This window comes from Gobio gobio (assembly GCF_949357685.1).
Source record: "Gobio gobio genome assembly, chromosome: 22".
NCBI classification, from domain to species: Eukaryota; Metazoa; Chordata; class Actinopteri; order Cypriniformes; family Gobionidae; genus Gobio; species Gobio gobio.
Window position 1 is genome coordinate 19,562,570 of NC_137118.1, and position 24,904 is coordinate 19,587,473.

Here is a 24,904-nt window from a genome sequence, read left to right on the forward strand (position 1 = left end):
ATGAAGCATCACAATTGTCTTCAACATTGATTATAATGATAATAATAATAAATGTTCCTTGAGCATCGAATTAGCATAATAGAATGATTTCTGTAGGATCATGTGACAGTGAAGACTGGAGTAATGATGCGAAAAATGCGACTTTGATCACATATTACATTTTAAATTATATTGAAATACAAAAAAATATTATTTTAAATTGTAAAATAATCTTACTGACCCCAAACTTTTGAACGGCAGTGTAGATTTTCTGTACTCATGGAATTCCCGGATGCAAACTACACATTTTGTCAGATGTAATAGGTCAAGTATACAGCATAGTGCTTTGGCAAAATATCCCACAATGCACTGCACTCAATTTTCCAGTGTAGCCAAATAACCGTAAATTATACCAACTTCTTGACTCATTCCATTGGACTGTATAGATGTTTTTATACAAAACAAAATACCAATAAAAATTGTAGATCATTTTTATTTCTGAGATAACCGGACACCACCCATGAAATTAAGCATGCATTATTTAACCTGTTACTATTTGAAACGTTTATAATTGCAAAATGTGTACCATTTGACTATCTTCTAAATAGTAGACAGTATTCAGTGTATACTTCACAATAATGTTTACGCTTTGTCCATATAAAAGCTGTTTCTTCCACTGATGATCACTTATATACTGCACCTTCTCAAACAAATGTTAATGTATAATATCTAAAATAATAGTTTAAACACAAAACAGTACTTTAGTAATTGATTTATGTGATAACTTTAACGCACATCTCCTCCATAGTGTACAGGCGGCTGTGTGAATCTGTTGTTTCAGGCAAAGAATGCTAAAGGTTGAACTCCGCAGGAGGCAGATGCATGCCTGGGCATTAGGCGCTGCTGTCAGACCTGACCTCGGTGGGGTTGTCACTCTGAGAGGTCACTCGACGGTCTAATTCACACGGGTACGGGGCTCTCTGGAGCTCTGCCGTCACCACCGGTATCTCCTGTTTCTCCCATTGACCCTAAGAGAAAAATACGTACAATTGAGCATTAATATGTAAAGATATCCTAAATTCAGTTCAACATGAGGTGACATCGTTTTCTCATTAGGTATGTAACATTCACTCATTTTTGGCAATCCATATTAATCCAATCCAATTTCAAAGTTTTGTTTATATGAACCCTAAACCTCGAAATTCCATTCACATATTCGTATGCATGCGATAATGTTACCGAAGCTTTCAAGAACATAAGATATTGTAATTTGTGCATTTCTTTTACAAGTTTTGACAGATTTAACTTGAAACTGTTGGTGGTAGAAATGAATACTTTTATTCAGCAAGGATATTTCAAATAAATGCTGTTCTTTTGAAATTTCTATTCATCAAAGAATCCTGAAAATATTGTATCACGGTTTCCACAAAACTGTTTTCAACATTGATAATACAAATTTCTTGAACAGCAACTCAGCATATTAGAATGAGTAAAAAAAAGAAAATTGATAACAACTTAAAAACATACAAAAACAATTATGTATATTTAAGAAGTAATATTGTATGTATGTAAACATACACAACACTATTCAAGTGTGCAAGTAATTTTTTAATCTGTTTGAGATAGTAGTCAAATTCAAGGTTTTCTTTGTTGAGTTTCAATTATATATATATACATTTCCAGATCTGGTTTGAGCTTTTTTGTTACAAAATGTTAATTTTTAAACACTATTTCTAAACAAAAACATTTTAACATTTACATGTAGTCATTTAGCAGACGCTTTTATCCAAAGCAACTTACAAATGAGTGCAATAGAAGCAACTAGGACAGTCAAGGGTAACAAAATGCAAGTGCTGTAACAAGTCTCAATCTAGAACAGAACACATAGGACTTTTTTTTTTTTTTTATAAATAGACCAACAGAAAATGAATAGGGTGATAAGTGCTATTCTTAATTGGTCAGGTGCTGCTGGAAAAGATGTGTTTTTTAGATGTGTCTTGAAAATGGCTACAGACTCGGCCGCTCAAATTGAGATAGGCAGGTCATTCCACCAAGTGGGAACGGTCCAGGAAAAGGTCCGTGAGAGTGAGAGTGAAATGTCCGTGAGAGTGTTAAAGTCTCCTTTCCACTTTGACCAACTTTCGCAAACGTTGCATTTTGTAACATGCATTACTGTGTAATCAGATTACTTTTTTGATGTAATGAGTCAAGTAATGCATTACTTCATACATTTGCACATTAATATGTGTTCTTTTCCATAACATGGTCACTTAGACTTGCACGCTAATGGATGCGCGGGAACAGACAAAAAGTACCAAAATACTTTTAACTTTCAATGAAAGAGTTAACCTGTAATATTAAGAGAGATTTTGTGTGGCATACATAGTTCTGTGGGTCAGAAAATATTCTCAGAATATGCTAACCCCTGGTTTCACAAACAAGGCTTAAACTAGTACCAGACTAAAATGCAAGTTTGAGCAAGAAAGCAACATGCACTGATGTATTAAAATATGTCAGTGCCATTGTTTTGTCTCAAGATGCACACCAGTAATAAGCTACTTAAATGTCCTATTTGAACTAAGGCCTAATCCTGGCTTAATCTGAGCCCTGTCTGTGAAACCGGGCCTAAATCTGTCTTCTAAAGACAATGAAGGTGCTTTAAACTTCTCAGTAGAAAAAAACCCCTGCAAGGCCTGGAAGAGAGTGAGCTTCAGCCAGATGAGAAGAAGTAATGCAAAAGTAATGTAACATTCATTTCCATAAAAAGTAACTAAGTAATGTAATTAGTTACTTTTTTAGAAGTATATTGTTACAATAATGTAAATGTTACTGGCCATTTACGCTCCGCTTATTCACAATGAAACAATTGACTGCCAATATGTAAGAAGAACATAGATATTGTAAGCAATGTAAATAATATAATGTAATTTTAAATAATTCTGGACATAACCATCCGTTTTAATAGTGCTTAAAGGTTTACAATTTAACGCAAAAATATTGCTCATTTTCACTTTGTTTTTCACTAATTTCCGTTTTGGTCAGAATACACCATAAACAGTTTGGTGGTTCCAAAAAAGTTTAAATATGTCAATACATCCTCCGAAGCTCAAATGGTATCTGAAAATTCTGCATATGCATATGGTCATAACTAATAACTAATCCATTGGAAATGAATGACTTCATGTTTGTCGGAGATAGTGAAAACGTGGCTTAAATGTTGTGCTTACAGGAAAGAGCTCAGCGGTGGATTGGTTGCAGTGCATTGAGATGGGGGAAGTCATGTAGAGGGAGTTCAGCACCTCCCCGCTAAAGCCGTCCCAGGTTAGTGAGGAGAACTGGTCATCCACAGTAGTCTGGGGACAACTGCAACTCTCACGTCCTTGAAACCTACAAAGATGACAATATAATAACACTTGATAGACCCACCCCCAAAAACATCTCAAGATGTGGTCATTTGGTTCCATGGCCACAAAACCACTTTCATAATTCGTCTGATTCCACTACAGCGTTGTGAAATTGCTTCTTTTTTTTTAAGCGGGAAAAATGCAATTTGCCAGTGGGAAATGGATGAATACAAATGTCATCACCTTCCTTTTGTTTATGCATTGCTGAAGAAAACCATTTCTGTTTTTCTGATTTCGTACAGGAATTGAAAGCATTCCTCTTGTCCTCAGGCAGTTAGTCTCGAAGCAAGACATTAGTTTCAGGTAGGCTGTTTTTTGTTGTTGTAGCCTGACTGGGTCAGAGCGGTGTGACACATCAACAGCAATGCTGCTATTTTCAAGGTTTTCTTCTCATTGTGAGGTAATGACTGTCTGGGATGTGTTAGACGTCAAACAGGAAGGTCATGTTTGGTGTTTTAGATGGTTTAGTTTAGACTGAGTGGGTGTTTTGTTGACTTGTGCTGTACCTGTTGATGAGACTGAAGTATTTCTGCAGGTAATCTGTGTCCACATGGCTCTTGCACAACTCCAGCTGTGTACGGGGGTAATAATGGACGTAATTAACACACATCTCGTCCATGATCCCAAAACCACCCTGCGGAAGTGAGAAAGCAAAGCCACTTGATTTGACGTGAAGTAAAATGTTTGTTTCTCTCACACAAAGCTCTTATATACAGAGGCTTCAGAAGACTATGAACATAACACACAGTTCCCATTAGCTTTCATGTAGTTTGAAAAAAAGAAGCGATTCTGAACTGCCTGAAGCGAGTCGTCAGTAATTCCAGTCTTACTTCCTACTCAAACTCGAACTGTACATAGGTTTGTAACAAATTTACATAATGCCAGCCTACGGTCTTCATTGTCTGCCCGCAAAAATTTACTTTGACCCTAAAAAAAACACTGTAGTTATAATTGAGGCAATTTATTAATTTAGTTTCCAAAACACACAAAGCAGTAGACCAATCACAACAGACTGGGTCATCTGACCAATCACAGCAGAGCAGGCTCTCGGAAAGGTCTTTTATCGAACCTTTTCAGACACTGTGAGAAAAGAGCTGATGATGCAATGTATATTATGAGACAATTAAAGTGTTTTTTGATGTTTGATGCATGTAAACCTATTGCAGGAGACCTCCAAAACTAAATTAGGAGCCTTTAAAATAGCATAATAGGGGTACTTTTAAGGTGAGGTAATACAGGCATAAAAATTTTTTTCTTTCAAATACCAGTTTTAAACTTCACATTTACCCAAATATCCAAATTTATTGGCGTAAAACAATTAGTTAATGTGGCCTGGTACATTAGCACTGGCTTTCAAAAGCCATTTCCTTAATGATATTTTGTTTGTATTGTAAATGTAACTAATGTTTCATAATGGGTACCTTTCTAATGTGATTCATAAATTATATTTCTGAAAATTGTCTAGTATTAATTTAATACTATATTATATTTTTAGATTTGCATATTTAATATGATGATGTCTATTTTGTTTACCTGGCTGAACAATAAAAAAATGTATTCAATATGACAATAAATAAATAAATAAATAAATAACTGACTAAACAGTCTGACATTTACCAACCACTGATCTGTTAATTACGCTAAAATAAAAATAAATGTTTCTTTGGGGTTTTATGTAATGTAATGTAATATAATTAATATTATATTGTATTTGAATTATAACCCCAAATCAGAAAAAGTTGGGACAGTATGGAAAACGCAAAAAAAAAAAAAAGAAAGAAGTGATTTCTAAATTTACTTTGACTTGTATTTCATTGCAGACAATATGAACACAAAATATTTCATGTTTTGTCTGGTCAACTTCATGTCATTTGTAAATATGCATCCTTTCCTGTCATTCAGACCTGCAACACATTTCAAAAAAAGTTGGGACAGGAGCAATTTAGGGCTAGTAATGAGGTAAAATGGTTAAATAATGATGTGATTTGAAACAGGTGATGTCAACAGGGGATTGTAATTATGATTTGGTACAAAAGCAGCATCCAAGAAAGGTCTAATCCTTTAGGAGCAAAGATGGGCGGAGGATCGCCAGTTTGCCAACAAATACGTGAGAAAATTATTGAAATGTTTAAAAACAATGTTCCTCAAAGAAAGATAGGAAGAGATTTGGATATTTCACATTCAACAGTGCATAACATAATTACAAGATTCAAGGAATCTGGAGGAATTTCAGTGCGTAAAGGACAAGGGCGCAAGCCTAAGCTGAACAACCGTGATCTCCGATCCCTCAGGCGGCACTGCATCAAGAATCATCATTCATCTATAAGCGATACTACTAGGTCTACTACTTTGGCAAACCTTTGTCAAGTACCACAATACGTAGTTACATCCACAAATGCCAGTTAAAACTGTACTGTGCCAAAAGGAAGCCCTTTGTTAACAGTGTCCAGAAGCGCCGTCGACTTCTCTGGGCTCGGAGGCATCTGGGATGGACCATCACACAGTGGAAACGTGTACTGTGGTCAGATGAATCAGAATTTGAGGTATTTTTTGGGAGGAATGGACGCCGTGTGCTCTGGACCAAAGAAGAAAAGGATCATCCAGACTGTTACCAGCAACAAGTCCAAAAGCCAGGGTCTGTCATGGTATGGGGTTGTGTCAGTGCCCTTGGCAAAGGTAACTTGCACTTGTGTGAAGGCACCATTAATGCTGAAAAGTACATAGAGATTTTGGAGCATAATATGCTGCCTTCAAGAAGACATCTTTTCCAGGGACATCCATGCATATTTCAACAAGACAATGCAAAACCACATTCTGCACACATTACAAAGTCCTGGCTGCGGAGGAAGAGGGTACGGGTACTTGACTGGCCTGCCTGCAGTCCCGACCTGTCTCCAATAGAGAATGTGTGGCGCATTTTGAAGCGCAAAATGCGACAACAAAGACCCCGTACTGTTGCCCACCTTAAGACTTGTTTGCAGGAAGAATGGGACAAAATTACTCCTGAAACCCTTCAGCACTTGGTGTCTTCAGTCCCTAAACGTCTTTTAAGTGTTGTGAAAAGGAATGGCAACATTACAAAGTGGTAAATGCTTTACTGTCCCAACTTTTTTGAAATGTGTTGCAGGTCTGAATGACAGGAAAGGATGTATATTTACAAATGACATGAAGTTGACCAGATAAAACATGAAATATTTTGTGTTCATATTGTCTGCAATGAAGTACAAGTCAAAGTAAATGTAGAAATCACTTCTTTTTTTTTGCGTTTTCCATACTGTCCCAACTTTTTCTGATTTGGGGTTGTATATTATATTAATTTTGTTATATAATAAAGAATAAGACGAGAAATCCTTCCATTTTGTCCTTGTTTGATTTGCAGCCAATCAATCTGTGGCGTCTAGATCCTCCAAATTCTCATGAGAGAATGTATTTGAGTGCTCATATCGGTTTACATGTAAGCAATGCGTATTCTGTTGCTCAGACTTACCACGGTAACTTTGTTCCTGTCTTCAGTGTTATACGTGCACTTTGTGACGAGAGCATCGCCCTATGGGGTAGACAAAGGCACAAAGCAGCAATCACACACTTTCAGATGGGGTTTAGCACTTAGCTATTTGTAGAACATGTTAGAATGAATGTCTCTTGGCAGGTTAGCATTAGATTGGCAGCCTCGGCGGTGTGTGTGGGTGCTCGTATTGACAGTCTAAATGCAGTAGATCTGTGCTTTTGTTGGTGGCTTGCTGGCTCCAGGCGTTTCCTGTAATGTCTGCACTGCAGCGTCTCTCTTTCTCTCATCTAAATATCCCTCAGCTTTTACATGTGTGAAGAGCAACTTACTGGCAAAACAGTCACCATCTTCTTTAAAACACGGATAATCTGCACAAAAAAGGGAAAAGGTTACAAATGTTAGTATTTAATTGATGTTTCTTTTTAAAGTGTGTATTTTAACCAACCATTTAGCATAACCTTTCTATGGCCTATAATTGTATCAACCGCATCGATATTATGTTACTTTTTGATTTCAAAAAGGCAGCACAAAAATACACCAGTGCACATTCACTTTTATTTCATTTAAAGATTTTTATTTCAAGAGTGTGTGAGCATGAAAAATCGTGTGGGTTTGATGAACCCATCAGCTGTTCAGGTACACTGCAGGGAAACGTGGGTAGTTGACACGTCTCAAGCAGTGAACAGTGTGCAGTCAATGTGACATGTTACACATCATCTGAAACCATTATAAAGAGACCAAAATAAATATTTTTAGTTTTAGAAAGTATTTAAGCCAACTGCAAAAATAAATGGTGAACAGTTGCAGCACCTTAAATATACACTTTCCCTTCCCCATGTTCATTGTAAAGTCAACATGAAACAACCATTTAACATCCATCACTTGACATATTTGCTTTGTTCCAAACCTTTGTTTTCCAGCTGAACCCTATTGAACTAAAATATTTTCTTGAAGTTCTCCTGAGATTAAGTCAATACTTAAATAAAGGACCCCTATTATGCTATTTTAAAGGCTCCTAATTTAGTTGTGGAGGTCTCCTACAATAGGTTTACATGCATTAAACATCAAAAAACACTGACATTTTCTCATAATATACACTGAAGCATCACCTCTTTTTTTTGTGTCTAAAATGGTTCGATAAAAGATTCTGTCCCCTCCTTTCTCAGAGTCGACTCTGCTCTGATTGGTCAGATGACCTAGTCTGTTGTGATTGGTCTGCTCTGATTGGTCACATGACCCAGTCTGTTGTGATTGGTCTGCTCTGATTGGTCACATGACCTAGTCTGTTGTGATTGGTCTGCTCTGATTGGTCACATGACCTAGTCTGTTGTGATTGGTCTTCTCTGATTGGTCAGATGACCCAGTCTGTTGTGATTGGTCTACTCTGATTAGTCGGATGACCCAGCCGGTTGTGATTGGTCTACTCTGCTCTGATTGGTCAGATGACCTAGTCTGTTTTTATTGGTTTACTCTGCTCTGATTGGTCAGATGACCCAGTCTGTTGTTATTGGTCTGCTCTGATTGGTCAGATGGACCAGTCTGGGGCACGTTCAGGCTCAAACTGGTGTGCAACGTTTTGCTACAGTTTCCGGGTTGAACGACATGTTTCCTGGAAACGGTGTGCAACAGGGTTTGAGATACATTAGGTGTGTTAGACATCGGCTGCGGCTGGAGGCAACTGATCGACGAGAGTAGCTGCGTGCAGGCGGACACGTTCTGCTTCCCGCAGTGCTTCCTGCGCTGTGTTTGCAAACTTTATCAGCTGAAGTGAAATAACTGCAATATTTGGCAATACACAGATGTTTCAGAGACATTATTGTCATGTAATACTTTATGTAGACTACTGCTTAATACAGCGTGTGTTTGTACAAGAATAAAGTTCAACATATAAGCCTACACTATCAATTAAGTGTGGTCTACATTTTGAATCAGTTTTATTTTGATAAACATGACAATATAACATTGCGACTACATGAAAGGAGGTTTTACTGTTATAAAAAAACAGATTTGTGCGCATTAGTGGAGCTGAAGGCTTTAGAATAAAAACGAAATGCGTGATCGCTGTCATGCAGTGAATCTGGCCAATCATGGAACAGCTGTGTCATCATCAGAGTCCATGCAGCCGCTCTGCAGAAACTGCACCGGCTGTATTAGCCGGCTACTCTTGAATCGCTCTCGCGGCATTTTGTTGACATACGTCCCTGTCATGTGACGTTGGCGCTGCCTCTAGTCGGACAACATTTGTAACCGGCATGCACTGCTTCAAGTCAGCCGCCGATCGGTCTGCGCATCACTGGTTAAAGTCGAACAAGCTTACTTTCACTTGTTTGGTGGGCATGTCAAAAATGTCAGCCCAATCAGCAGCAACATGTAAATAAACCACGCCGTATTAAAGAGACAGCTCGCGCAATTGGTCCAAGTAAAGTCATTTACAAATGTGTCCGCTACAGCTCAGTATACACATCAATTGAAGATATTAGAAGACATTATTGTCGTAAGAGTTTTATAGTAAAAATATAGCATATCAACATGATGATGTAGTTGTTTATATGTTTAGCTTCATTGCAAGGCAAGTTTATTTATATAGCAAATTTCATACACAATGGCAATTAAGTGCTTTACATAAAAATGAGAAGGAAAATACAAGATATTAAAAAGTCAGTAAATAAAATAATTTAAATTAGAATTGATTACCGGGAGAAAAATCTCCAAAAAGAACACAAAGAATGGCCTTCTCAGCTGCCATAGTTGCAACTCTTGCGTCATCAGAACAGGGTGTTCAACGCACCACCGTTTATGTGTTTGTTTTTTATTATTTATTTAAATTTTACTTTGTTTTGTTTTTTATTCAATTGATTTATTCGATTTTCATCAAATCACAGTTTCCTCATGAACGGTTAGCTGGGTGTGGTCTCTATGCAAGTGGTTGGAGGGGATTGGTTGAAAAATAAGAGGGCTTTGTGATGTCAGCAGAAAAGTAAAGTTGTGTTAGAGGCGGAATTATTACATTATGATAAAATATTATGGAAAAACCTGCACAATAAGACCAGGAACATGTATACGTGAACTTATATGTCTATACTTAAACTTGGTAATACCTGGTAATGAGTGTTGAAGTGTTTGTCCTCCTGTACCATTTCCACCTCTCTGCCTCCTCGCACCAGGACGGTTCTCACCCTGAGGCCGGCTAGATGAGTGTGTAGCTGGGAAGCAAAGATGTGTATACCCCCTACAGGAAGAGCCTGGAGGACAGAAAATGGAGATTTCATCATTAATATGTCAACTATATTTGACATTTTATGAAAAAATATGTGGTTTTAATGTTAAGGGGGGTTGCTAGGGTGTTGTGAGTGGTTGCTTTTTGCAACTTAACCTCAACAAACCACATGATTTGAACTATCATTCATGACAGTGGCCCAAATAGAGGAGTCCCTTGAAGTTATACAGTATGTTTTCTTTATATAATAATGTTTTGTTTTTCACAATTTTCCTTTTGTTGATGAGCTTTTGCCACTGTGGACTAATTTATTAGACTTTTAAGTGAGTTAGTCTCCTTTGATTGCATAATTTGTTGAAATTTGGCCCTAATCTATCTTCAGGAAGCCACCCAATGTGTTTTAATTGAATTCAAGCCTGAATGCAGTTAGAATGCTCTAGATTTATCTTCAAGTCAGAATGTGGCAGCTTCGGCTGCATCTTGAATGTATTCGGCTGGCTTGAGTGAAATGCAGTATTTAGGAATGTTTGTTAGGAGCCGGGACCGTCTGTGTGCACTTGTCGGTGCAGTAGCCAGTCAGCTGGAAAGAGCGCTGGCGGGGAGGAATGGCCATGATGGGAGTGTAGACTAGCCCGAGCTCCATGATGCCTGCGTCAAACCTCCTCAGAGATGGAGTGTACCATAAACGAATGCCTGAGGAGTCCCTGCGTCCTGTGACAAACACACACAGAACGAGGGATGAATAGTTCTGCCTTTAGAAATCAAAGGTTGCTGCACAGTATTGAAAATGGGTATTTCTTTAACTATAGCTAATAATTGTGTCGGTCATTCATATGTGAGAGACCACAAACATGATGATAAAAAAATTATAGATTTAAGAGTTTTGTTCCTATAGTGTGTAGAGTGCTGCAATGTGACCATGACAGCACAGCACACACTACATGAATCGCCATGGTGCTATCACACTACACAACAAGTTTTCTTGTCATCTGTTGTCGTCTTGTCTTAGAAACGCTCATACTACACAACACAACGACGATAAGTTGCACAAACTACAAGATCTTTGGCCAAGCAACAACCCCGACCAACATCGGAAAAGCGTTTTCTCACATTAATTCATGCAAGACATTAGAAAGCTCGCTGCCCAAGTCATATGTGCAGAAAAAAAAGAAAATTGGGCATAAATACATGCATACTTGGCTGCATGTCTGTTCAGCAAAAGCTGAAATAAAATATATCATAATGTTAAGTATAGTGCAAAAACCTCTTATTTATATTTTAAAGTTGGTTTATTAGTATAAAACAGTTATGATCAAATTGTCGCCTTGCATTCATGTACATTAAGGTGCATGAGGCAAAATAGTTTGGTGTCATAATTTTAAATTATTATTCAGATGTTTTGTTTAGTTTATCATAGTTTTGAACGTACCAACTCATATTTGTATTATCATACAAAGGTACAAGGGTAAAACAAAATTTTAGCAAAAAAAAAGAAGTAAAAATAAATGATAAAGAAGTTTTTTATATGCTATATTAGTGTGACCCTCAAAAAAAAAATGCCAACATTGTAGAAATACAACTGATCCTATTATATTTACAGTCTCCAACAAAGCACAATGTGCAGATTACTGTATCCCATAATAATGCAATGAACTCTTGGACCGGCAAAGATGTTTTTATACACAACGATACTAAAAGCATGTAATAAGTGTCACATGACATTATAATATTATGTCTAGTTATTATCAAAATTAAACAATGTAGCATATACTACGTTTTACAATTATTTTACAAAGTCAGCTATTTTACATATATTTTTAATAGTAAGCATTATAAATAAAGTATAAGTAAGCAGTATAAAGTGCTATATGATGCAGCATTTTCAACATAGTCAGTCATAAGCAAGTGGGCTGAAATAATTCACATGGTTTGTGTGCCTGTTGCATACCTGTTATAAGGAGAGGGTTGTGGTAATGAACTTCAAGACGAAGGAACCTAGAAGAACTCTCTCCTCCCAGGGGCGAACCAGCGTCAGTAGGGTAGTAGAACGGCTGTGCGTACAGACACAGAACTTTATATGAACTTTAATAAGATTGATCGTGGTGCAGTGTAGCGTCTTGATTTATGCTTTGCAGGCTAAAAGATATTTGAGCCAATGCACAAGAAGCTTATGCCAACTCCGGCTCAGTCAGAGCCAGAAAAGCCCTGTAGATCCATGACAGTTCACGACCATCGTTTTTAGACTTATGAAGGATTGCAAAGTCGAAACCCTAAACCCTTATCTGTTTAAAAACTTGTGTGCGAAAGACCGTTTTACATAACCGTCCTCCTTCCTCCTCCAGTTTCTCGCCCCATTCCCGTTTCTCTATCACACTCTCCTGGCTCTCACCCACTCCCCCTCCTTCTCTCACATGGCATTAAAACACGGAATGAAATTAAAATCGAAATGATGAAAAAAATAAAAGGCAAACCGCAATCTACTTGAAGAAAAACATCTAAATTTCGCGACATAATCTCATCTCTCCAGCTTGACATTGGCAGCTAGCAGAACACATGATTTGTGTTTGTTGTACTCCCATGTAATCTCATTGCAGGCCTGTCTCGCTCTCTATCTCTCCAAACTCGGCATCGGTCCTTGGCTCCATAAGTGATTTATCAGGACGCCTCTGCTTTCAGATTGGCTCACAACTCTGCTCAAAACCATGACTGGCACCTACCTAGAGTGGGCGAATTGGCGCAGAAAAAGCCCATCTGTATGTGTGCCTCCTAAAGATGCTCATAATCATATGTTCTGTTTTTAGCTCTCAAACTTAGCGCTAAAGAGGGAGAAACTGATGTAGAAAGTGACCTCTGTGGATGTGATTCATGATGAAACATTGTGAAAGGATACAGTCAAAGAGGATAACCGTGAAAGTAGACATTTGTGACAAGAGAAGTAGGAATACGTGAATCGTGAATTATGTCAGAGCTACAGCAGAGGGGAAGACCTTAAAGGCATAGTTCACCCAAAAATTAAAATTCTGTCATCATTTACTCAACCTCAAGTTTTTCCAAACCTGTATACGTTTATTTCTGCTGTTGAACACAAAAAAGAAGATATTTTGAAGCAGGGCCATAACCACCATAGACATTGAGGATTAGAAATGGCCAAATTGCAATATTAGATATTGTTGATGTTGCTCTGCTGTACTCCAGTTTGTTGCTAGGATGACAAATGTAAAATGTTAAATTTTTAGGTTGGTCTGCCTCAGAAGAATAACAGCGCTCATCACTGTCAGAATGAGTGAGTGAGATGGCCAATCAAATCAAAGAAGGCGGGGCTTACTTTTTTTGTGCGAATTCCAATGCAACACTTTAGTTATAGCAGTGAAAGAGTGCATCATAAGATGTAAGTAGCTAAACATTTAATATTCGACAACTGTTTCACGATAAAAACGTTCAGTGACCGACAGTAATATCAAGTGATGCAAACTACTTGACATTTTTTATGAAATTTCACCATTTTAAATTGAAAATATGACATTATATATGTAAATCATAACTGAATTTGACATTCCTGTTTTGCAATTTTACATATTAGGCAGACAAAAATAAGAGTGAATGTGTGCATATTTGAAAAATAATATTATTTGCAAATCGTTTACTTCATAACTACAATATAACTGGAGCTTTTACCTTTCTTATTTATTTTTCTTTATTTCCTTAAATCCCTCTTAATCCTTTAATAATTGAATTCCTTTAAATAATACATGTAATTTTACTTTTATTGTATTTTATTGTTTTACTGAATTTTATGCTTTTGTCGTACGGGAAAAGAGCAGCGGGAACATTCTTCAGAATATCTCTTTTTGTGTTCCACAGAAGTAAGCAAGCCGTAGAGGTTTTGAAGGACATGCTGAGTTATTGATAACAACATGTTCGTTTTTAAGTGAACTGTCGCTTTAATTATATACTATGCAAATCCTGTATATGCAATAGCATATTTACCTCCGCTCCCATGGCCCAGGCAGCCAGAACATGTCGACAGTAATTGAGTTTGCGGGGCTTCATCTTTGAATCGCAGGAGCCGCTGTATTGAGGTACGGTGTCGATTTGAGGAGAGCATTCGAACACTTCGATGTGATGAACAATGGCTTCATTACCAGGAGTGATTACAGACTCGTACTGCAAAAAAAGATGAAGAGATATAAATTGCAGAAAAACAGAAGGGGGGAAATAAGTTAGAAAGCACATTTTACTGAGTGTGCAATAAAACCAACACAATCTCATGACAGATTGTAATTATTTTTCATTTTGGTGAGTTGGTGGCTAATTCATATGATCTCATTTGTACTTTTTCATCCGATTCAGGGCGTTTACACAACAACGATGCACTAAAAACTGAAAACATTTTCCTTTGTGTTTTTCGCGTATAGACGACAATGTTGTCAAAACACACTGATCCGCGAAAACGATAAAAAATTCTATATTATTCACGCGAGGCCAGTAGATGGCAATGTCACTTGACACTTTGTAAAGAAACACTTTGCGCCTATAGAATGAACACATAATACACCATTTGTTTTAGAGATTCGTGTTTTTGTCATTTACAAAGCGACAATCGTGGTATAATTTTAAAAAATGTGCAATTTGAAATTTTTAAAGCTCTTGTCATGTAAATGAATGGCCAAAACATATCAAAAATTTTCAATTTTTTGTTGAAAACGGTGTCGTGTAAACGGCCCCCTAGTTACACCCCAGAGACAGGTATGTTTAGTTTTTTTTTTTTAAAGCTACACTGTGTAACTTTTTTAGTTTATTCTTAGCTAAAAATACTTAGTTCTTTCAAAAATATATGTGCTCATTAATGTATATTTACTTCTTTCAAGTAATAAAGTATTCTCGTAAGTTTATAATATGCCATTGAAAATACATACGGGTGAGGGGTTCGAATGCGGGTCACCATGTTGGCCCTCCATCTTGAAAGTACATTAGCCAAAGAGGGACATACCTGTAAATTCAAGCTTCACGTTTTAACACTCGATGGCACCGTGTCGAATGTGGACGAGGTCGAACTGGAAGCCATGTTAATCTTGGACTAAATCGGCCACCGTAGGAGTTAAAACGAAATCGGAATTGAGAGGAACAGAAACTAATATTCACTGGTCATATACAGTGAGGAAAATAAGTATTTGAACACCCTGCTATTTTGCAAGTTCTCCCACTTAGAAATCATGGAGGGGTCTGAAAGTCATCGTAGGTGCATGTCCACTGTGAGAGACATAATCTAAAAAAAAAATCCAGAAATCACAATGTATGATTTTTTTAAAATATTTATTTGTATGATACAGCTGCAAATAAGTTTTTGAACACCTGTCTATCAGCTAGAATTCTGACCCTCAAAGACCTGTTAGTCTGCCTTTGAAATGTCCACCTCCACTACATTTATTATCCTAAATTAGATGCACCTGTTTGAGGTCGTTAGCTGCATAAAGACACCTGTCCACCCCATACAATCAGTAAGAATCCAACTACTAACATGGCCAAGACCAAAGAGCTGTCCAAAGACACTAGAGACAAAATTGTACACCTCCACAAGGCTGGAAAGGGCTACGGGGAAATTGCCAAGCAGCTTGGTGAAAAAAGGTCCACTGTTGGAGCAATCATTAGAAAATGGAAGAAGCTAAACATGACTGTCAATCTCCCTCGGACTGGGGCTCCATGCAAGATCTCACCTCGTGGGGTCTCAATGATCCTAAGAAAGGTGAGAAATCAGCCCAGAACTACACAGGAGGAGCTGGTCAATGACCTGAAAAGAGCTGGGACCCCCGTTTCCAAGGTTACTGTTGGTAATAGACTAAGACGTCATGGTTTGAAATCATGCATGGCACGGAAGGTTCCCCTGCTTAAACCAGCACATGTCCAGGCCCGTCTTAAGTTTTCCAATGACCATTTGGATGATCCAGAGGAGTCATGGGAGAAAGTCATGTGGTCAGATGAGACCAAAATAGAACTTGTTGGTCATAATTCCACTAAACGTGTTTGGAGGAAGAAGAATGATGAGTACCATCCCAAGAACACCATCCCAACTGTGAAGCATGGGGGTGGTAGCATCATGCTTTGGGGGTGTTTTTCTGCACATGGGACAGGGCGACTGCACTGTATTAAGGAGAGGATGACCGGGGCCATGTATTGCGAGATTTTGGGGAACAACCTCCTTCCCTCAGTTAGAGCATTGAAGATGGGTCGAGGCTGGGTCTTCCAACATGACAATGACCCAAAGCACACAGCCAGGATAACCAAGGAGTGGCTCTGTAAGAAGCATATCAAGCTTCTGGCGTGGCCTAGCCAGTCTCCAGACCTAAACCCAATAGAGAATCTTTGGAGGGAGCTCAAATTCTGTGTTTCTCAGCGACAGGCCAGAAACCTGACTGATCTAGAGAAGATCTGTGTGGAGAAGTGGGCCAAAATCCCTCCTGCAGTGTGTGCAAACCTGGTGAAAAACTACAGGAAACGTTTGACCTCTGTAATTGCAAACAAGGCTACTGTACCAAATATTAACATTGATTTTCTCAGGTGTTCAAATACTTATTTGCAGCTGTATCATACAAATAAATAGTTAAAAATTCATACATTGTGATTTCTGGATTTTTTTTTTTAGATGATGTCTCTCACAGTGGACATGCACCTACGATGACAATTTCTGACCCCTCCATGAATTCTAAGTAGGAGAACTTGTCAAATAGCAGGGTGTTCAAATACTTATTTTCCATAAACTCCTTTATACAGTGCGTACCATTGTAAAGACTGTAAGTCTATCTGTACCTTTTCACCGCTAGATGGGGGAAAATATCACACAGTGTAGCTTTAATAATCGTACGATTTTGTATGATTCACATTGTACAAATTCACACAAAATCGCTACCTTGTAACATTATATATTTCCATGAGATCAGGTTGAATAAAACAGGAGAAATTTAGTTGCCGAAAATAACGAAGACGGAAAACTCGAGAGAGCAGCGTAAAAGAGCGCAGAATCTCAAAATGGACGTGTGTTTAAAAGGTGAAATTTCTGACTAAGTGCTCATTTGCAATTCACTGAAAAGAAGCGAGACCTGGTGCAATGGTCAAAGTAGTGTAATGGTAAGTAGTTAAAGCCTTCTTGAAAAGCCGCTAAATGTCACTAGATGATGTCATGCACCAATTGTCGGCACTTTACATCAGTTTTCTTTCCTAATCCGTACTCGTATACTGTATTTGAATATAATATATAGCTTAATGTCCAATGTAGGGAATATTTTCCATTCTTCAGCATTATGTCTAGCATTTTTAATAGCAAGAAAAGTTCTATGTGAACGGCCCCATAGGGGTTTGTCCAAACCTTATACTCTAAGTACAGTATGATTAATAGCAATACTGATGATTGCCTAAGACAATTCCATACTTCCATCAGGTTCAGTTTACATCACTCCAAACTTACAAATGTGTCTGACTGAAGACCATTATAATTGGTTAAAGTGGCTCCAAGAGTTTCAAGTTACCATGACAATGTGGTTCTTGGGCAGATTAGGCGGGAGCTGATAGATGTGGCACCAATAAGTGGTCTCCTGTGTGGGGATGATGACATCAGGGGCCAGGACCTCCAGGGTGTGGACATCTTTTGGGAGAGTGATGGACGGAGTGTCTGGACGCAGGAGCAGAACTCGCTGGACGCCAGTCTGGAGACGGGAGATGTTGAGCTCATGGAAAGATAAGATTGGATGCTCCAGAATGGCGTAGATTATGTGGACCGTGCCTTCCTGAAAATAAGGATTTCTGTTGTTACTTTGGTTATCATTTAGTCACCCTTATGTTTTTCCAGACTCATATGACTGTTAGATGGAATGTTGATGATGTTCAGTCTATGGAAATGAGCAGCACAAACATTCTTCAAAACATTTTATTTTGTATTTCATTGAAGAATAAAAGGGGTAAATAAGGACAATTTACATTTTTAGCTAAAACATTTTTTATTTTTCTGACCCTTTTGAAAACAGCGCGTTCAATGGATTGTACTGTTGTTTAACAAACCGATTTTCATCTTACCAAACATCTTTCTGAAGAACAAAACAAAAACTTTCAGTAGACATAAACTCCTTTATACAGTGCGTACCATTGTAAAGACTGTAAGTCTATCTGTACCTCACAGCCTTGTTTTCACCCGTGTTATATTCAATACGGCGTCTTACTTGACTAAGGACTATAGAGTGCAACAGTGCCCTCTTTTTCAGCAGCGATTGTTGTGAAAGTATTTTTTCCTTTAATTTTTCACATAGGCATTTTAAAAAAAGCCTTCGTTAAAGAGTTTTAAGCCCTGAACCAAGCCAATCAGCTACAAGGTGAATCATAACGTTACAAACTTTGATTTTAAGCAAAAAAATTTGGACAAAATGACAAAGGTAAAAGATTGTGTACGTAACGGCTTTAGTGAGGGAAAGAACTGCAATCCCATGAAGCACTGTTAACAAAAACGATGGAGAGAGATAAATCTTCTCGTGTACAAATGTTGATTTTTCTCATTAATGCAATTATCTAATCAACCAATCACATGGCAGTTGCTTCAATGCATTTAGGGGTGTGGTCCTGGTCAAGACAATCTCCTGAACTCCAAACTGAATGTCAGAATGGGAAAGAAAGGTGATTTAAGCAATTTTGAGCGTGGCATGGTTGTTGGTGCCAGACGGGCCGGTCTGAGTATTTCACAATCTGCTCAATTACTGGAATTTTCACGCACAACCATTTCTAGGGTTTACAAAGAATGGTGTGAAAAGGGAAAAACATCCAGTATGTGGCAGTCCTGTGGCCGAAAATGCCTTGTTGATCCTAGAGGTCAGAGGAGAATGGGCCGACTGATTCAAGCTGATAGAAGAGCAACTTTGACTGAAATAACCACTCGTTACAACCGAGGTATGCAGCAAAGCATTTGTGAAGACACAACACGCACAACCTTGAGGCGGATGGGCTACAACAGCAGAAGACCCCACCGGGTACCACTCATCTCCACTACAAATAGGAAAAAGAGGCTACAATTTGCACAAGCTCACCAAAATTGGACAGTTGAAGACTGGAAAAATGTTGCCTGGTCTGATGAGTCTCGATTTCTGTTGAGACATTCAGATGGTAGAGTCAGAATTTGGCGTAAACAGAATGAGAACATGGATCCATCATGCCTTGTTATCACTGTACAGGCTGGTGGTGGTGGTGTAATGGTGTGGGGGATGTTTTCTTGGCACACTTTAGGCCCCTTAGTGCCAATTGGGCATCTTTTAAATGCCACGGCCTACCTGAGCATTGTTTCTGTCCATCCCTTTATGACCACCATCCTCTGATGGCTACTTCCAGCAGGATAATGCACCATGTCACAAAGCTTGAATCATTTCAAATTGGTTTCTTGAACATGACAATGAGTTCACCGTACTAAAATGGCCCCCACAGTCACCAGATCTCAACCCAATAGAGCATCTTTGGGATGTGGTGGAACGGGAGCTTCGTGCCCTGGATGTGCATTCCACAAATCTCCATCAACTGCAAGATGGTATCCTATCAATATGGGCCAACATTTCTAAAGAATGTTTTCAGCACCTTGTTGAATCAATGCCACGTAGAATTAAGGCAGTTCTGAAGGCGAAAGGGGGTCAAAAACAGTATTAGTATGGTGTTCCTAATAATCCTTTAGGTGAGTGTATATACACACACACACACTATATTGCCAAAAGTATTGGGACACTCCTCCAAATCATTGAATTCAGGTGTTCCAATCACTTCCATGGCCACAGGTGTATAAAATCAAGCACCTAGGCATGCAGACTGCTTCTACAAACATTTGTGAAAGAATGGGTCACTCTCAGGAGCTCAGTGAATTCAAGCGTGGTACCGTGATAGGTTGCCACCTGTGCAATAAATCACTGAGCGGGTTCAGCGCGTGCTGAGGCTTTCTGCAGAATCAATAGCTACAGACCTCCAAACTTCATCTGGCCTTCAGATTAGCTCAAGAACAGTGCGTAGAGAGCTTCATGGAATGGGTGTCCATGGCCGAGCAGCTGCATCCAAGCCTTATACCACCAAGTGTAATTCAAAGTGTCGGATGCAGTGGTGTAAAGCACACCGCCACTGGACTCCAGTCTAGAGCAGTGGAGACGTGTTCTCTGGAGTCACGCTCCTCTGTCTGGCTATCCAATGGACGAGTCTGGATTTGGAATTTGCCAGGAGAATGGTACTTGCCTGATTGCATTGTGCCAAGTGTAAAGTTTGGTGGATGGGGGATTATGGTCTTGGATTGTTTTTCAGGGGTTAGGCATGGCCCCTTAGTTCCAGTGAAAGGAACTCTTAATGCTACAGCATACCAAGACATTTTGGATAATTTTATGCTCCCAACTTTGTGGGAACAGTTTGGGGGTGACCCCTTCCGGTTCCAACATGACTGCGCACCAGTGCACTAAGCAAGGTCCATAAAGACATGGATGAGCGAAATTGGTGTGGAGGAACTTGACTGGTCTGCACAGAGTCCTGACCTCAACCCGATAGAACACCTTTGATATATATATATATATATATATATATATATATATATATATATATATATATATATATATATATATATATATATATATATATATATATATATATATATATATATATATATATATACACACACATTTTTATGTATATATGTATGTGTGTGTGTGTATGTATATGTATAAATGTATGTATGTTTGTGTAAATACTCAAATATTTAAGTATTTTGAGAGAATAGAGAGATCGACTTGATTACATCATTCGCAGTGCTTCATGGGAGTGTGTGGAGCTAAAGAGCTATTTTGGCTTGTGTTCCTTTTTTCGACTCACTGATTGTTGTAATTTTCTGTACAGCATCATGAGCAATGCAGTTTTTCACTAGGAATACTGTTAAATATGATATAATGAAAATATGCAGGTAGACGGCTTCATCAGAAGCAAATGCTATCGAATAGCTCACATTTCGTCTGTTTTTTTAAAGGTTTCAAAGTTATTGTTCAAAATCAATTTCCCTATGGAGAAAAATAATGAAGTTTTTACTTCCAGAACCAGACTGTTGCTTTCTATTATCATTCAAATGTCTCTTTGTCCTACCTCAACCCCCTTTATCTGTTATTCTACTTTTGTGATTGTTAGTAACATGCCTCTATGATGTAGTCGTGTGGGTCGCAGGTGCTGAATGGTCTTTTAAAGAGCAGGAAGAAGCCTTCAGTGGACTGATGAGTCTCCAGCAGCTGATAGTCCTGTTGAGTGTCCAACATCACTCTGCCTTCATTATCACTCCATGCATCCTAAGAATATTAAATTCAAATCACAAAAAACATCAGCTTTGTTCATCATATTTGAAGTTAGTAAGTAATTTTTTTAGAAATAGCGCTCTTCTTCTCACCTATGCTAAATTTATTTGATTTGAAATACAGTAAAAACAGTAACATTGTAAAATATTATTACAAATGAAAATAACTATTTTCTGTTTTAATGTAATTTATTCCTGTGACCAAAGCTACATTTTCAGCATCATTACTTCAGTCTTCAGTCACATGATCCTTCAGAAATCATTCTAATATGATTATCTGCTGCTCAAGAAACATTTCTGATTATTATTTTCAATGTTGAAAACAGTTCTCAGGATTCTTTGATGTATAGAGTTCAAAAGAACAGCATTGATTTGAAACAGAAATCTTTAAATGTCATTTTTATATAATGTAGTGCATCCTTGCAGAATAAATGTTGTATACATTTCTTGAATTTTTTTTTAATGGTATAATATGGAAGCTTGTTTCCTCCACAGAATAAAACATTTTAAAAGATAATTGCAACCTTTTTATCTCACAATTTCTCACTTTTTTCTCAGAATTGCAAGATATAAATGCGCATTTGCGAGATATAAAGTCAGAATTGTGAGATATAAAGTCAGAATTGGGAGTTATAAAGTCAGAATTGAGATATAAAATTCTATATATAAGCAATTGTGACTTTTTCTTGCAATTGTGACTTTATAACTCGTAATTCTGACTTTATAACTCGCAATTGTGACTTTATAACTTGTAATTCTGACTTTATAACTCGCAATTCTGACTTTATATCATGCAATTCTGATGTTATATCACGCAATTCTGACTTTATAATTCGCAGTTCTGACTTCTGAGGGGGAAAAAACACTGACTTTATTCTCAGAATTGTGAGAAACTTGCAATTGCGAGTTATAAAGTCCAAATCTGAGGGAGAAAAAACCCTGACTTTATTCTCAGAATTGCGAGATATAAATGCGCATTTGCGAGTCATAAAGTCAGAAATGCGAGATATAAAATCAGAATTTCAAGTTATAAAGTCAGAATTGAGATATAAATTCTATATATAGAAGCAATTCTGATTTCTCGCAATTGCACGTTTATATCATAATTCTGACTTTATAATGCGCAGTTCTGACTTCTGAGGGGGAAAAAACACTGACTTTATTCTCAGAATTGCGACTTTATATCGTGCAATTTTGACTTTATAACTCAATTTATGACTTTATATCTCACAATTCTGACTTTATAACTCGCAATTGCGACTTTATATCATGCAATTTTGAGAACAAAAGTCGGAATTACCTTTTTAAATTTTGTGTTCTGTGGCGGAAACAAGCTTCCATAGTATAGTATATATAATTAATATATCAACTACCCAACTTGATCTCCTGAGGAAACAGGAGGGGAAAAAAATTACGTGTTTTTACGTGAAATTTTATTTTTTAGAAAAAAGTTTGCCACCAATTTGTCAAAATGTAAAACTACTTATAATTAATTTTGAGAGTATCCATTTTAAGCAATAATCTTTTCCAGAATTTACTGCAAGCTTACAATGTTTTGACTTCTTGTCAGTAACTCTTCTCCTTGACATACGCCGAGGGAGGCAAGGCCATACAACATTTATTCAAAACGGACAGAACTGTGCAATCCAAAGGCAAAATAATGAAATAAATCATACATAATGAATGAAGAGGGGCCTTGACACGCGCCTGACCTTATACTTTCAACCACTTTATTTGGGGTGCGGCGGGCAAAACCCAGATGTGAGCTGTTCAGCTCAATGTTAGAAAGGAGCATTGCACTACGGCTGAACTGGAAATGGACGGGTGTGTGGGTGTCTGCTGTAGCCAGGCAATCATAACAAGATCTATAAAGCAAGACACTTCAGACTCAAGAGCAACGGAGAGAGGTTGCTTTGACAGAGAGGTTAGAAATTCGTCATTAGTTGTTCATTATTCAAAAACAAAAAAGTTGAGTACGGTCTCTTAAAGGGATATTTAAATCTGCCATTATGTTGTTCCAAACCTGAATGACTTCTGTTTTTTTTCTGTGGAACACACAAATGTACTTTTTGTCTACATTGCAAGTCAATGGGGTCCAAAACGACATTGGACCCCACTGATTTTCATTGTACGGACAAAAGCAGTTGAAAAATTCATCAAAATATATTTTTTGTGCTCCACAGAAGAAATTGTCATATAGGTTTGGAATGACATGGTGGGGTGAGTTAATGATGACAATTTAAATTTGTGGGTGAACTATCCCTTTACCAAAAACAGAAAAACACTTGTATGGAAAAGATTCTGCATTATGTTGCATCCTATTTCTACTCATCTCGAATACGTATTTTAAAAAGCACATAATACTACACTATCCCCGGAGCACATGTGCAACACCATAAAGAAAAAAAAATCAAACCGTGTGGACTATTCTTACCCCAAAATAGGATTTTTGTCCGTCGTCCCACAGAAGGACCAAGTCGGCGTTCGTGGGCTCTCCCCGATCAGACATGCCCAGTAAAATGCCATGGTGCAGCTCTTTGACTTTCACCTCTAGATAGACCTCCTGGGTGGGATAGCTGATGTTCCAGGACAGCTCTAGCTGACCTGAGGGGTCTAAGGGGATGTGGTAGGCCAGGGTGGGTCTGGAGTGGACCGCAGGAGCCTGGTAGGATGCCACCAAGAGCACCACCACAGTGGTCAAAACGGTGAGGTACATGAGGGTGACGTCTTGCAACCGCAGGTCTTTGTTGAGAATACGCATAGCCTATATGGGCTCCTTTTTGAAGGCCGTTTCTGTTGTTCTTTAGTATGATCTTTTTGGGCTGTCTTGAAGTTATTCGTCAAAAATATCTCTTTTTTGATCTCACTGATGTAATATTCTCTCCTTATGCTGTCATCTTTTGAGAAGTCCCGAATCGATTCTTCTTCTGTTGACTTCCTAGATCCCGTTTCAGATGGGTTTCACAGTTGGTAGGTGTTCACTGGTCCTCGTGTTGGTCCACTTCTGTTGGCTGTGGACTCTCTCTGGCTTTTAAGAGCACGACCCTGTGACAGCCTCTACTTTGTCCTGGCTAATTCAATTAGCTGGGTTAGCGAAAATTCAATTGTTTATTTTGCCCTCTGGTCAAACTTTTTTTTCCCAACATCTGCTTGTTGTGAGTGAGAAGGGCGGATTTGTGCAGTACTGTCTTTTTTTGTTCATATAGATGTGAAAATTATAAATAATTTACGTCTAAGACGGTTGGTGATGTTATAGCGCAATAGATCATACGCATGTGAAAATAACATTTAATTGTTAAACGTTTGGCTTTTTACTGGGTTTTATTGGCTAAAATGTCTTCAACCGTCATGTCTTTTATAAGCTTTCAGAGAACCCAGAAGAAAAACACTTGAAGTATCAGGTTACAACTTTTCAAACGTTGATGGAAAAATGGTACATTTTCAAACTGATGTACACACTGAAGAAT

At 38.0% G+C, this 24,904-nt stretch overlaps 1 protein-coding gene across 1 annotated transcript; it reads right to left on the minus strand.

The window, feature by feature from the left end:
• Window positions 1–460: 460 nt before the first annotated feature.
• Window positions 461–24,198, minus strand: dbh (dopamine beta-hydroxylase (dopamine beta-monooxygenase); the record flags this gene model as incomplete). The annotated part of the gene is made up of 12 exons (XM_079803847.1): window positions 461–1,007; window positions 3,207–3,366; window positions 3,890–4,017; window positions 6,871–6,930; window positions 7,221–7,259; window positions 9,990–10,133; window positions 10,653–10,819; window positions 12,057–12,159; window positions 14,096–14,272; window positions 17,629–17,886; window positions 21,286–21,432; window positions 23,872–24,198. 12 exons carry the CDS (start codon window positions 24,196–24,198, stop codon window positions 873–875), a joined length of 1,845 nt encoding a protein of 614 aa, XP_079659973.1. The 3' UTR covers window positions 461–872.
• Between the last annotated feature and the right edge of the window lie 706 nt (window positions 24,199–24,904).